Source organism: Solanum verrucosum, unplaced genomic scaffold (genome assembly GCF_900185275.1).
Source record: "Solanum verrucosum unplaced genomic scaffold, falcon-dt-bn FXZP01000016.1, whole genome shotgun sequence".
In the NCBI taxonomy this organism is placed as follows: Eukaryota; Viridiplantae; Streptophyta; class Magnoliopsida; order Solanales; family Solanaceae; genus Solanum; species Solanum verrucosum.
The window spans coordinates 427,870-443,522 of NW_026020243.1; the positions used below are offsets into that span (position 1 = coordinate 427,870).

The 15,653-nt window shown below is 35.0% G+C and overlaps 2 protein-coding genes across 2 annotated transcripts; both read left to right on the forward strand.

The window, feature by feature from the left end:
* Positions 1-933: 933 nt before the first annotated feature.
* LOC125832971 (uncharacterized) lies at positions 934-7,522 on the forward strand. Its single transcript, XM_049512139.1, has 7 exons — positions 934-1,201; positions 1,284-1,315; positions 3,170-3,267; positions 3,353-3,435; positions 5,732-5,809; positions 5,887-5,979; positions 7,017-7,522. The coding sequence occupies exons 1-7, from the start codon at positions 1,100-1,102 to the stop codon at positions 7,308-7,310; spliced, it is 780 nt and encodes a 259-aa protein (XP_049368096.1). The 5' UTR covers positions 934-1,099; the 3' UTR covers positions 7,311-7,522.
* Positions 7,523-8,975: 1,453 nt separating this feature from the next.
* On the forward strand, positions 8,976-14,508 carry LOC125832978 (cysteine and histidine-rich domain-containing protein RAR1). Its single transcript, XM_049512144.1, has 6 exons — positions 8,976-9,178; positions 11,708-11,710; positions 11,804-11,886; positions 13,362-13,528; positions 13,812-14,050; positions 14,191-14,508. Exons 1-6 carry the CDS (start codon positions 9,089-9,091, stop codon positions 14,284-14,286), a joined length of 678 nt encoding a protein of 225 aa, XP_049368101.1. The 5' UTR covers positions 8,976-9,088; the 3' UTR covers positions 14,287-14,508.
* Positions 14,509-15,653: the final 1,145 nt, after the last annotated feature.

A 15,653-nucleotide genomic window follows, 5' to 3' on the forward strand; every position in this document is an offset into this window, starting at 1 on the left:
GACGTTGAAGGATGCATCCGAAATCAAAATGCGGTGTATCGAGACGTTGAACGATGTATCCAGAACATGGATGCGATCTATCGAGACGTTTTGGGATGTATTCGGATTCCACCGAATTTAAGAGATTTTTGCAATTCGAAAAAAAGTAGAAATAAGATATAATTAGCTCTTAACACTAAAAAAATTGTGTAAAATTTTCATTTTTTAACTTGGTCAGTGGAAATCATAGTGGTTTTATTAAAATGAGATGCATTATCAAAATATTTTGTTGACTCAAGAAATTACTTTAAGACATATGCAAACTTAATGATAACACAAATGTTATTTTGAAGCTTGATATGGCTAAATGCCTAAAATTTATAGCTGACTTTTATGATTTTTTATATGTAATTTTAATGACGAGAATGAGATTATGTGAAATTCAAATGAACATTAGCTTTTAGATACTTTTTATTAATTGGTATTCTCTTCCATACATGAAAATTCTTTTTCAAATTAGAGAGGAGTACAAAACGGGAATACCTTATTTCTCATTTACTTTTTACCTTATGTATTTAATTATGAACAAATAAAAAACCTTTCAAGAATATCAATATTATCACGTGAATCATAAATACATGAATGTGATATACCAAGAAATCAACCGTTCCTAATGGAATAGGCAACAAATGCGATATAGATACATGATACATCTATGTACAATTATAATTTTTAATTAGTTATTTACATAATTGCTTTGTTCGATTTTTCAATTATTTTTCTACTTAAAATCAAAATTAATAAATTATTAATTTTTAAAATTAAAAATTAAAACCACATTAAACCAACAAAATATTATTTGCTTTCTCGATTTGATTCGATTTTCGAAACCCCCAACATTAGAATAAGTAAATACTATATAGTAGAATAATATTCTTTTTTGTTAAAAAAAATCCACGTGAAATCAGAAAATCGGGTCATCGGCTCCGCCCAAAGTTAACGGCATGTGCCGCCGCGAAAACGTCGCCGACACGTTCGCCATTTAGCAAACGTTTTTCACGACTATATAGAACTCCGCCGCCGTGAATAGATTTTGTACTGAAACCAAATTGTTAGATCAATGGCGACAAATGCTAATTCAATTCCAAATCCTGTGATGTTACCGGAGATTGGACCTGACGGCATCGCTAGAGAATCACCGGTCATTGCTTACACTGAAAAGGTATTTTCTCTGATTTTGTGTTTGATTTCGGAAAATTGTGATTATACGCATTGTTTGATTCTCGTGTTCGTGGTTGTTGCAGATAATTGAAGAAGAACAGCTTCAATTGAGAAAGTAAGTTGACTTCTAAATTCAGCATTGCTTGTTTCTATTGCATTTTACTGAAATTTACTTAATTATCTTCCCTCGAGAGTTAGTAACTGCTTCTTTGGATTCTCTTGAGTACACATTGTTTGATTCTGTTGATACTAAGTCGATCAATCATTCAGCTAATGCTTAATCTCAACTGGATTGGGTCCATTTCTATGAATTCCACTCTATTGATTAGATACTGGTAAATAGATCAATTAGCAGCAAAGTGTGTGACCTAGATATCCTGTATAGAAATAGTTGAAGTATTGACTGTTGAGAATAGGGACGGCATGAAGGGCATGGATCGTGTGGCCTGCTTAGTGCAGTAGTGGTAGTTCTATTTGCCCGTTTTTTCTTTTCTTGATTTGTAAAGCTCTCACTTAGTAATAAATGCAATTATTTACTTACCAAAAAAAAGTTGGTTTTGGTCTTCTGTAATTTTAAAAAGAACAAGAAACGGAAAATCTAGTCAATCAATCAACCAAGGATCCATGATATGAACTATTTGTATACATTTCTATATTTGGACTTATCTCATTCGAACGTAGGATCTTTGGATACTAGTACAATCGTTAAAGGTTTACCAAGAATGCAAGGTTAACATCAATTTCAAAAAAAGAATGCAAGGTTAACAAAGCAAAGTATGCCCTCACTTTGGAGTACACGACAAGAGATGATTAGGGAACAAAAAAGTTGAATTTTATTAAAGGAATGTGGGTAAGAAATTGGGAGAAAATAGCGTGCAAATTAGGTCAGACACCATGTATCCCAACTTAAGAAATTTGAGAGAAAATAAGGTGATTTAGCATATACCAGGATATAGTAATGAATTCTGATGACCATAATAATTCACAAGGTTTGATTGGGCAGTTATACACAGTTAGGAAATAGAAATCTTGGGAGCAATTTACAAATAAATCATCTATTTTATGTAGTTTCAAATAATGAATACACTGGTTGATATTTAAACAGAAACTATTCAATAAATCACTATATTGGATAGAATAGTGTGGTTTAAAACACTAGGTGATTCTTCCATCTGGCCTAGCTTTAGTGGACAGAGTTATTTTGTACCTGTTATTGGTGGGAGGTGGCAGGTATCCCGTGGAATTAGTTGAGGTGCGCGACCCGGAGACCATGGTCATAAAAATATAATAATATATAAATAGTACGTGCGGTTTATCTATGAGGAAAATATATGACATGGAAACCTATTATCAAGGAAAAGGTAGATTGTTTCTTTGAAATAACTTTTATTTTGGAATATTTAATTTGTCATTATTAAATTAACAAATTGGAGATCTTGCATTGATTTTTAACAGATTAGAGATCTTTCAAACAAATTGAAGTTGTGATAAAAGAATAGTCATGAAAAATGAGTATCTTTGGTCACTTTCATTCTCAAATAGGCTTTTTCTTCGCATACCTTACAAATTGAAGTTGGGATAAAAGAATAGTCATTCATTTTGCCAAATGAAAACATTGTAGTGGAGAGATTTTTTCTAGGAAAATTTGTTTTCATGCATAGGGTACTCTTTTTCAACCTGCAGATCTTTGTTTGGTAAATTTCTGGATGTTATGCCAATGTTGAGTCCATGTACTAGCTTGTGTGCACCTTGCCTATATGTTCTAGTTTCTTTTTTTCTGGTGAACACATTGTCAGAGGTAATTATTTGTAATTGAATGCTTGAATGGAGGCTTAAGTTTCTACAGAAGTAATGGAGGTGTAAGCATGCATTTATGTTGTCTCCTGCATCAGACTGCTTTTCCCCATCAGATGGCCTTCCCAAGTTTCATATGCATGATAATTTTCTCTGTTCTGTTATATCCTTCCAGATATATTGCTGAAAATTATTCCAAGATCCGTGATGTCGAAAAGGAATTCGCAAACCTGTCAATGGAGATGAAGCTTACTGCTGGCCCCAAAAAAGCAGGTTTGTGACTTGTCAATGCTACTTCGTTGAGCACTTGTATCTCTTGACACAATAGTTGATTTAAGTGCTTCCTCTGCTCCTTCAGCACTTGAACTCATGAGACAGAAAATAGAAATGTCAACAGAGAGAATCCGTGTTGCTAAGCTGAAGGAAGAACAAGCACGAAAGGTTTGTCTAACCGTTTGCACCCCCTCTCTCTCTTTATGTTTTACCTCAACAGATCAAAGGCTCCAATTCCATTTTTTCTACCATTAAAGAGAGTTAATTATTTCTTTGTCAAATCATATGCCTTGCAGTAACATTGTTTTTCTTTTTACATATATCTCTCCCTTGGATGTGTGATATCCATATGTGCCACTAAAGAAAATGTTAGTACTGATATCTCATGGATCTTGTCTGAGATAGATGAGCTTATTTAGTTTAGTATGTTTACATAATATTTACGATGTGTGTGGTTGAACGGACGGAGAAGAAAGAAGATATGATGTCATCCAACAATAAAGAAAAACAAAAGGCAAACGAGAGTAGTCTTCTTCATGTTACACATAAAGAAAAAAAAGGTGAAAAAGATATGAACTTCGAACAGTTAGAGGTCAATAAAATAATTTAAATGGGTATCTTATTATTTCTTAAAAATTCAGTTTAAAACAAAAATTACATTTCAACAAAAGTTTAATGAAAAAATCATTTAAATTGGTTGGCTGGCTTTCTAAGTGAAATACCATTAGTTGAGTGACTTTCTAAAAGTGAACCATTTAAAGTGGAGTGACCATTTGAGATATTAACTCTTTAGAACCATCCAGTGTAATGAACCCAATTAGGAGCAAATAGTTTTAAAAGAAAAAATTGCAGAATTGCCCAACAGAATCCCCTAAGCAGGATCATTCAAGAAATCCCTCCGCGGCTCAGACAACGAGCCACTTATGAGGAACCTCGCGAAGTTCAGAAATTGACAATGTGGTAAACTGAGAAAGAGACATTAAGGTCTAATATGCTGTAGAAAAGTTGGGGACAATAGTAGGATTAGTTTTTGGGCACATAATTAGTGTAGGAAGACAAATTAAAGGCAGTCTTTCCTATTTTTTGTAGGCTCACCTGTCCTAAGAGTTTGGATTGGTCTTTTTAGTTACCCCCACCGTTCCTATTAAGTGTCTTAGTTTGACTGGACACGAAATTTAAGAAATAAATAGAAAATTTTGAATCTTGTACTCTTCAATTAAAGATGTGTGAAGTCTTTTGAATTTTGTGGTCTTTAACTTGTCACTTAGAATGTTAGAATTAGAAAACTTACTAAATATAGAAAGAGACACTCTTTGTGAGACGAACAAAAAAAAGGAAATGACATTTAAATTGGAATAGAGGGTGAATTTATTTATGTTTTGTTTCTTTTTGGGATTTTAAGACAATTTTCTTTAAATGTCGATACTGCTTATAAAAGTTCTGCGTACGCCACTGCTTGGAGGTTGCTGGGGGGATTAGAAGTCCTTGTGGATATCCTAAAGGATAGGAGAAAGATGAGGAGGAGCAGTATAAGAGAAAGATGAAGGGCGTGAAGCAATAAATGAGAGGAATTAGGAAGCTGATGATTCACAAAGTTTAGGATGCGCTGGAAATGTAGAGGCAGGGGATGAATGATAACAGAAACACATGTTCATGGAATATTATATCTTTGGAGTACGTAACAGAGTGACTAGAGTCACTAGACAACCCTAGCATTATCTTCATCACTCTTCTATCCTCAGATACCGTCTGTCACCTTAAATGAGCATCTAACCTCTACGTTTACCTGCTGTCTAAATTTTTTGTGTCAGTCACTGCCAGCTACTATTCCTCCAAAAAAAAAAGTGGCTTAGCACTAAATCACATTTTAGCTGGTTTTGCTATTTGTCAATTTGTGCGCTGAAAGTCATTGTCTGGTGTTGAGGTTGGAGGGACCTCTATTAACAGGTGTAAAGAGTATCTTTTGTCTTCTCTTTGACTTTCATAATGAAGATTTGGAAGTCTAGGTTTTCTAATTCAAGTTGGAATGAGAGTTTTTTTCCTTGACAAAAATCTGTCGTTCCTTCTTGAATTAGAAAACCTAGACTTCTAGTATTGGCAGTGTGAAGAAGAAGTTTATAGTAACTTTTAGAAGTATGAACTGATTCATTCCCAAGAAAATTATATCAAAGGTAATGGATGATTTTTTTCTGAGGTTCATCCTGTCACTTTTTTTAGGATTCAGTAATTTCCCACCACACCATGTCGTTTTATAATCAGTCTAATGAGAGCATTACTTCTCTTGTAATGTGTTTTTGCTCCCATAATATGTTTTCAACAGTCTAAGAAACAGACGGAAGAAGTAAAAAAAGGCTCTAACGTGAGACAGGGAACAGCAAAATCACAGTTCTCAGCTTAAGAAATTGTAATGAAATGTCCATTGCTTATGTGGCTTACTTATCAAAAAACTGATAATGACTTCTAGGCTTGGGAAGCAGCATCACAGGCTGTTAAGGACGAGGAGGCGATCAAGCAAAAGCTTTGTGAGGATTTGAATAGTCTGGTATTTTTTCTTCTGTACTATTACATTTGCAATAGTAGGTTGTGTGAATATTTCTGAAATCAAATTCGCTTTTGTAGGTTCTGGAAAGTAGTAACAGTCAGCTTGCTAGATTGGAGGAACTGAAAAGACGGCTGGAAGCTTTGAATCCAAGTAGAGCATCCACTGCCTCTGTAAGAATTCTTTCATATCTGTGTATTGTATGTGTATTTCGGAATTCTATTAGGTTTTCAGTATGTTTGTGGACGCTTTTTATCCTTTTCTTTTTCCAGATGGATCTCTTTTTATCCTGTTATATAGTATTTCTTTCTTGACATTCTTTATCTGTGCATGAAAGAATGGGGTACACAAACTGATGTTAACCTTCTGTCGTCTTAAGTTATTGGTGCTCTCAGTAATTTTGTCTTTGACCAATTCTAATGTCCAGCATAACAAGCAGTCATGTGCAGTAACCAACTGGTTGATTCATTATAAGATTGCTTATAGAACAATCTTGCAAAAGGGGAATATGGTGAGAAACATTTGGGAAATGGAACACATTATTTGGTAATCTCACCTTTGACTTTCACAATTTGAAAAATAGCTTTCGTGGATATGGGGCTGAATACTTGGCTTGATTCTGCTGGCAGCTCAGAACTAACAATCACTTTTTAATTTGTGAAGTATTTCAGAATTCTGTTTGAATGTCGAATGCGTCTTTCCTTCTTTCTCCTCCTTTTCCTTTGTTGTGACCATTCACTTAGTAATTTTAACCTCAGTATTGCGTGCCGTGGCAGCCATAAAATTATATCTTTTGGTTGCTGAAATCTGCACTATGCCTTGCCTGTATAGATATTAGAAACCTCCATGTTTTCCCACCTTTTCAGCCACATATTCTTATTACCATATTTATTTGCTTGTAGATTGCTATCCCACTTGTAAGGTATTTTAGAACCTGAGCAACGATTTCCATATGAGTATGAGCAGAATATATGCCAGACAGTAATATTACTACATGTACCTAAACTAGAAACTACAATGTTTGACTGAAAAATTTACCTATCAAGGATATGAATTGTAGAGTTTCTTGTATTGCTTTTTTTCTACTTTTGAATCTTATTTGGACGATATGGATAAAATAGCACACTGCGGTGATATAATGCTTGTTTCATTCCGTGCTTAATATGACTTCCTAACCAATGCCTATGGCTTTTTTCATGTGTGGTCTCAGGACCAAAGTCCTGTGGGATCTGTACAAAACAGTATGGCTCAAGATGTTTCCTCAGTAAAGGATACACAAGAATCGTTGAGCAGATCATCTGGAAATACATTGAAAGAAGGAAATGCTAGAAGTGGTGCAGCAGAAAATGGACAAAACCAATCGCATTCTCTTGATGAAACAAGAGCTAAGAAGAAAATCAATTTACAAGGAAGAGGAAAAGGAATCGGTATAATTCCCAAAGGCCGAGGTTCACAAGGACCTGGCTGGACCGGAGCTGGGTTCGATGTGGATGGCAGAAGTTGATAGCAGAATTTCTCACTGTTTAAGTTCATTGGAATAAGAGACTTGCTGTTTCTCAATGAGGTAGATCATCCAGTCCAAAATTATCAAATTCTTTCACTCTCTTATTCCTTGCTTGTGAAATATCATTTCTGAAAATTCTAATGACTTGTAAATACTTTGAAATATATAGTTTCTGAATCTTTCTTGTTTAAATTGATTTTAGTTTGTGTTAATCTAGTTCAGCACCTCGTTTTGCACCTAATAAATGTGATGTAGATAGTCTACTCTGAGTCCAATGGGTGTGATGTAGTCACTCTACTCTAATGTAAACATTATTGACAACTTTCCATCTCGAACACATGACTTGAAGGTCATATGAAGACAACTTTACTGTTGTTCTAAAAACCCCTTCAAATAAAATGATTGATATAGAGAAATTAATTTGAAGTTATTTGGGAATATATAGTTATGTTAAATTTAGATTTTCATGAACTTTTGGCGATAGATACATTCATACGATAAAGGAATATGGTGTTTGTACTTATCGTGTCTTTTGGTTGTACATGTTTTCAAATGTGAAAGACTAGTAAATTTCTTGAAAAACTCACAAGTCATGAAAAGACTTTGATGAAAAGTTATAATTGAATCTTTCGACTTGTCATATTTAAACGCTTGAACAAAGGAGACGCTACGATGTCACCCTCTACCATCATTGCTCTTCCCACACCGCGTTATGCATCGATGTGAAATCATGGGATACAAAACTTCATGTGACACTAAGATTAAAATGATAAGGGACTTAAGTATTGAAACGATCCATCGAATTTCAAACCAGAGCAATTTCTTATTGACTCAAGCTTGGATTACGAAAACTAAGACTTTGAGTTCATTTCATTTGGTTAAAAAAAAGAGTTGGTTCTTCAAGGATGTTGCCTATGATTATTTATTTATTGGTTCTTCACAAAAACATGGACCATATTCAGATGAACATTGGATGAAATTATAGATGTCACTATGGGAAAAAAAGAGACCCACTCTTTGTCACACCAAAAATGAGAAAATAATTTACTCCATTCGCTAAAAAAATTCTCCTAATTAATTTGTGTGTTATTTTAATGTGAGATAAATAAATAAATTACTAAATAATCTGAAATGTGCTACTTCCCGGTTAATGATTTTGGAGCTTGTAATTTTAAATTATATATATATATATATATATATTATATCCTTTAATTTTATGAATTTAAACATGTCATCTACATTAATTATTGTCAAAATATACATAATCGCTTTTGTCAGGTAGTGCTTTATCTTTTAATGTGAAACTTTTCAACGCGAATTCAAATTTAATCGGACTCCAATGTGAATACCAAACACTGAATAAGAAATTAAAAAATATATTTGAAAATAAAAATTGTTCTTTAAACAAATTAAAAAGTATAAAATAAATAAATTGAACAGAATAAAGTATAATCCAAAGAGATTTTAATCTATTAGCTCTAAAGAAGTATTTATTGTTATTTTTATTTTTATTTTATTCCTGAAGCTCTCACTTTTGCTCTACGTGACTTGATCTCATAATTTAAAAAATGAAAGTGAGAAGCTTAACATCCGAGCAACTCCCCGTGGGCTTTAAATTTTTGCCTTCACAAAAGGAAAAACAATAAGATGGGCCAAGAGAGTATCGGGAAAACCCAGATTCCAAGAAATAAATTTGGGGAAAAAGAAAAGAATTTGTAAAGACTTTGCAATCAGTTTTTTCTAGTGTCAGAGTTACAGTAGTTTCTAGAGAATCAGCAATGGAGAGACTTCGATGTCAGAGGATCGGTTGCAACGCTACCTTCACTGAGGATGATAATCCTGAAGGCTCATGCACTTATCACGATTCCGTTTGTCTCGCACTCCGTTTAATCTTTCTGATTCAATTACTTTTTTGTTTGCTGGTTGATTCGTTGTATTCACTTTAGTGTTAATCTCTTGAAACTTCATTGTTGAAATTCCTTTTTGGGATGTGGGGTTAGTTTGCTTTTACCATTCTTGTTGTTCTGATAGCTCATGGGTTACTGGGTATAGCATTTGAGCTGAAGTAGGTTCATGTATTTTGCATTAACTTCAGTGACTTGAAAGTTCATTGTGATAAATCCCTTTTTGGGATGTGGGGTTTGTTTGATTTTACCATTCTTATTGTTCTGATAGCTTAAATGACATGGGTATAGAGTTTGAGCTGGAGTAGGTTCATGTATTTTACATTCACTTCAGTGATAATCTGTTGAAACTTCTTTGTGAATAATCCCTTTTTGGGATGTGGGGATTGTTTGCTTTTACCATTCTTGTTGTTCTGATAGCTTAAATGACATGGGTATATAATTGGAGCTGGAATTGATTCATGTATTCAGTAGTCACTTCAGTGTTAATCTCTTGAAACTTCATTGTGAAAATCCCTTTTTGGGATGTGGGGTTTGTTCGCTTTTACCATTCTTGTTGTTCTGATAGCTTAAATGATATGGGTTTAGAGTTTGAGATGGAGTAGGTTCATGTATTTTGCATTAACTTCGGTGATAATCTGTTGAAACTTCATTGTGAAAAATCCCTTTTAGGGATGTGGAGTTTGTTTGTTTTTACCATTCTTGCTGTTCTGATAGCTTAAATGACGTGAGTATAGAATTTGAGCTGGAGTAGGTTCATGTATTGTGCATTCACTTCAGTGAAAATCTCTTGAAACTTCATTGTGAAAATCCCTTTTTGGGATATGGGATTTGTTTGCTTTTACCGTTCTTGCTGTTCTGATAGCTTAAATTACATGGGTATAGAATTTGAGCTGGAATAGGTTCATATATTCAATCCAGTGTTAATCTCTTCAAATTTCATCATGAATATCTCTTTAGGAATGTGGGTTTTTCTTATCCTCACTTCTTGCTGTTTTGTCAGTTTAAACGACATAGGTTAGAACTTGAGCTGGAATAGCTTCATGTATTCAGTATTCACTTCAGTGTTAATCTCTTCAAACATCATTATGAAAATCTCTTTTGGGATGTGGGGTTTTTCTTTTCCGGCTTCATGTTTTTCTGTTAGCTTAGAAATGGCATGGCAATTGAATTTGAGCTGGGAATACGTTCCATGAATTTAGTGTTCACGTCAGTGTTAATATCTTCAAACTTAATCGTGAAAATCCCTTTTGGAATGTGGGGTTTTTCTTTTCCAGCTTCATGTTGTTCTGTTAGCTTAAGAATGGCATAGCTATAGAATTTGAGCTGGAATACGTTCATGTATTCAGTATACACTCAAGTGTTAATCTCTCCAACGTTCATAGTGAAAAACCCTTTTGGGATGTGGGGTTTTCTTTTTTTCCCATTTTCTACTGTTCTGTTAGCTTAAACGGCATACACACATAATTTAATCTGGAATCTCGTTTGGCCCAGTCGTTCTACCCCTACGCATACTATGAGTAACACCCTCAACCTCCTCAACCTTTATATGCCTATAATACAAATCCTGACGCCTGCTGCCCTAGTGCTCCAAATCCCCAGCACAATGCCTTTGTTCTCCACTCCATAGAGTTTATGGAAGTATGCCTGTCATCTCCGTCTAATGCGTGTCTCCTCCATCCTTAATGCACTTCACTTGGTCCAGGTCACAGGCCCTACTCTCTCTCGAGTCTCGCTTGGGCTAGCCTATATAACTTTTGTCCCCGCCCTTGTCCTCTGATTCCACATGCAAGCGTTCAAAAACTATCATTTTTGCCGCTGTAACCACTAACTTAGCCTCCTTCCTTACCACCTTATACCTTTCCCTATTCATCCATTTTTCCTTCTCACCCTTACTTTCCACCAACTTTGCGTATGCAACCTTCTTTACATTTACCTTTCCTATGACTTCTCCATTCCACCACCAGTCCCCTTGATGCCCACCAGTATCTATACGATGAGACAAATTTTTATCAACAATATTTCTATATTTTAGAACTTATCAAATCACCGATGACCACCCACCAAAGCAAAAAAACTAATTAAGAAATAAGATGCATGTACATGTACAATCCTGTTGCACAGATATAGCTATAGAATGTAATATCTGACTAATATCCAAGCAATCTTGTCACCTAAGAAAACCCTGTTTACTTTATCAAGAATCAGCAGATTGTCCTTTTGCTTACAGATCAGAAAAGACTGTCAACACAGTGTCTGGTGAATTTACTGCAGATACATGTAAAAAGATGGTTGTCAGTTGGAATATAAAGACCAAGGCAGGAATCTACTGAGACTATATAATTGTCATCTTAAGTATTAGATTAATGTTGCATTCCCATTCAGTTGAACACTAGTTATGCCTTACCTTTTAAACATTTGTTGACATGTTTGTTTTTCTTTTGCACGGACCGTTCTGGACGTGAATGCACTTGCTGGATCTTTTGGCATCAGGGTGTAAGTAAAATAAATTGTCTGATTTCTTATCTTGCATTCCAGATACCATAGCTTCTAAAACACCCAGCTAATCATCAAAGTTCTTGTTTGCAGCCTTTATTTCATGATGGAACGAAGCAGTGGAGTTGTTGCAAGAAAAAAAGTCATGATTTCAGTTTATTTCTTGAAATTCCTGGGTGGGTAACTTACGCCTTTTCCTTATTTTACTTGAAACTTTTTTGCCAGATAGTAGTACTATTTCTGTTTGCTAGAATCTGTTGAAACTGGTAAACTCCCGTTGAAGTATTAGTGAAGATTTGAATATGGTTATAGGTGACAATCAAATCATTGGACTAGAAATTGTTTACAGATCATCCTTTCTGAGGTGGTATATTATCATCTATCGCATGTATCATATATTACATGTTATATCCAACTGAGGTGATACTAGGTGAATTGTTCCTACTTTAAACCTTGATGGGCAGAGTTACTCGATGTCTGCGCGAGTGAGAGGTAACAAATTGAAGTCTTGAGGCGTGTTAGAAAAAGCATCTCTTCTTTGAAAGTAGACACAATATTTGGAGAATCCAATAAAAGAAGGTGGTCAGAGAAGTACTTTTCAGAGTTGAATTTGTAAGATGACTAGATTGAAATGACTATCATACATAATAATATGTTAGTTTATTATTGTAACTCATTGCTTTATAATGATAGCCTAGCTGGAAGCATTTCAGACACTTCTAGTTGAAGATTAGTTGTCAATTTTGTATTGACTTTTCAGTTTCTTTGAGTGCGTTTGGTATGAAGGAAAATGTTTCTTGAAAAATAAGTGGGTTTCTAGTGTTTGGGAAGTAAATAAAAAATATTTTCCCAAGAGCATTTATATGTAATCTAGCAAACCCCTATGGGGGTGGGATGAGGTGAGGAGTAGGGGTTCAGGGGGTGGCGTGGATTGGGATGGTCAAGAGGTGGGGGTTGGGGGCGTTGGTGGTTGGAATTTTGAAAGGAGACAACAAACTTGGAATGTCCCTTATGAACTTGTTTTCCCTCGCTTTCATCAGGGAAGTTATTTTCTTCATTTTAAGGAACTTGTTTTCCTAGAGAAAATGTTCCCTAAAATATTTTGACCAACCAAATATTGGAAAATTAGAAAACCCTTTGTTGCTTTTCGAGATTCAGGGGATGTTATGGTGGAATATGCAGGGAGCTTTTGCCCTGCATTATCACTTTCAATAGTTTAAGGAGGTATTTTGCAGGGTCATTTATTAATTTTTACTGCCTCAGAAAAAACTCGTTTCCGTCTCTGTCACAGATTAGTGGTTCCTTTTATCCCCTTATTCTTCCAAACAATGAGAGAAGAACATACTTTTTCTTTTGGATAGGTAATGAGCGAACAACGTTCTTGCTAGGGAAGATATTGACTACTTGATCAATCCTTGTCTCCTTATCTCTAGTTTAGAAAGATTTATGAGACACTTCTATAGTTTGCTTGTGATGCAACCCTCCCCGGACCCTGAATGGATGCAGTGGACTGCCCTCTTTTTTTCTCTTCATAATTTGCTTGATTTGTTTGACTGAGATGAAATGGAACCTTACCTGAGATTACTAATTTCGAGCTAAAACATGTAATTTCTTCTGTGTCTATTTGTAACATTGAAGTTCATTCTTGCAGGTGTAAGACAGGAAAGCACACAACAGAAAAACCAGTGATCGCAACACCATCTGCTACCAAAAATAAAGCAATTCCTGTGCCGGTGAGTGTGCCAGCTCCTATGACCAATGCATCACCGAAAGAAGCCTGTCCTAGATGCCACCAGGGATTCTTTTGTTCTGATCATGGTAAGTCTTCCATTTTCTAACTTCATCGAACATTATACTTTGGAAGACTAGGACAATTCTAGACTTCTAGTTGAGTTTAGCAAAGCTGAAAGGTAGCAGGGGAGGCTGTTCATTCTATAGATGCTGAACTCAAACTTCTCAGTTGTGGCTTCCTAGTAGGTTAATAATAACGAGGAAAAAGTGTGTATTCATTTTCACTCTGCCTTTTTCTACTCCCATTTTAGGGACTCTTGCTTTTAGTACCGACTCTGATCAGTTCTCGTGCTATCATGTTTCATTTAAGGTTCACAACCCAGAGAAGCAATTCCAAAAGCATCAAATGCAGTAACATCTGTACCTTCTGAGAGCAATACAGTTGTACAGCAAGACCATCCAGCTCCAGTGAAGAAGAAAATTGATATAAATGAGCCCCAAATTTGTAAAAACAAGAGCTGCGGTAAGACCTTTACAGAAAAGGAAAATCACGACACTGCTTGTAGTTACCATCCTGGTCCTGCTATCTTCCATGACCGGATGAAAGGAGTAAGTTGATAAATTGATACTGATCTTGTTAAATCTCTTTGGTGCCAAGTTATGCTTCTGTGATATTTTCTGTGTTTATAAAAATTCAAAGAGCACTATCGGAGAATCTCATGTTTTCTGGTTGTCCAATGAATTTGCAGTGGAAATGCTGTGATGTTCATGTCAAAGAATTTGACGAGTTCATGACCATACCGCCATGCACCAAAGGATGGCACAACGCTGACCCAGTGTCCTAATAGATAGGCTCACGGATGAGCCACATATGGCTTGTTTGTTGCATCATTCATCAATCAACCGTCGTTGCTACTGTGGACATTGATTTAATTTTACTTTCGGTCCATCTGCAACCAGTTCTCTGTGGTAAGGTAGACAGCTGAGACTGGACAATCTATAACGTCTGAATTTTTTGATAGACAATTCGGAGAAATAGCTCAGTTAATACATTGTTGAGATTGTTATGACCCGCTTTAGGCCTTCATCATTCGTTACTTGGTATCATTTTACTTCTGACTATGTTACTCGACTCTTTGAAAATGTCAATGGGTGTGTCGGATGCTCTAAAAGTTTGTTAGTCGGGATTTTATTGCACACTATTCTCTCTTGGTGAGATTGCTTTGGGTAAGTTATTGTTGTTGTTCCCATAAATTTTATTTAATTTGGCTAATTCTCGAATGCAAAAGAGCAAATTAAAATAAGGTATCATGAAAAGGATGAGGTACAATGTGAAAATTGAAAGTTCTTTCAGAAAAAATGATAGAAGTTTTGCTTGCACTTGAGCAATAAGCCACACATTGAATTTTAGACATTTATTCTAATTAGAAATAACTTTTAACTTTAAAATTTCTTTTACATTATTATTTAAGATTTATTTTAGATCATAAATTTTAAAAGTCGTTTATTTTTTTGAGTTGTCAAATTCAAATAGGAATTTACATAAAGTTCACTAGTTTAGGTGTTATTAGATATACTTTAGTTTACAATTATGTCTAGTTACATTCAAATACATGTATCTTGGGATACACAGTGTCAAAATTAAGTGTAATTTGTTAATGATACGTTGTATCCAAGTGGATTCACATGTATTTGAGATACATAACAAATCTCGCTCGAAGAGGTGTATGCAGGAGGGGGTCATCGGGTTCATGTGGACCCATGCTCCCCTCCTGAAATCATATATAGTAGTGTTATATTTTTAAATTTTTTGTTAAATATAGATATGTGAACCCACAATCGAAGTATCATATAATAAAATGATGATTGGGTGCACCTCTCAATGACATTAGAAATTTGAATTTTATATCTATCTTGTACTATTTTTCTTTTTAAAATTAGGTAGCACAAGTGGTTATTGGTAGCATTTTTGGCGTTATAATTAATTAATCATTTCAATTTTGGACCTATAGATTTAAAATTTTAACTGTTTTCAACGATACAAAACTAAGTGTCAAACCAATTAGATTTACCTTTTCACAATAGTGCACTGTGCACCCATCATTCCAAAATCCTGGATACGCCTTTGTGACACAGACTGATCATAGTAGGATGGAAGGGTGGTTATATCTAATTCGTTCAAATCGGTTTGGACTTCAGTATTCACGGAAGC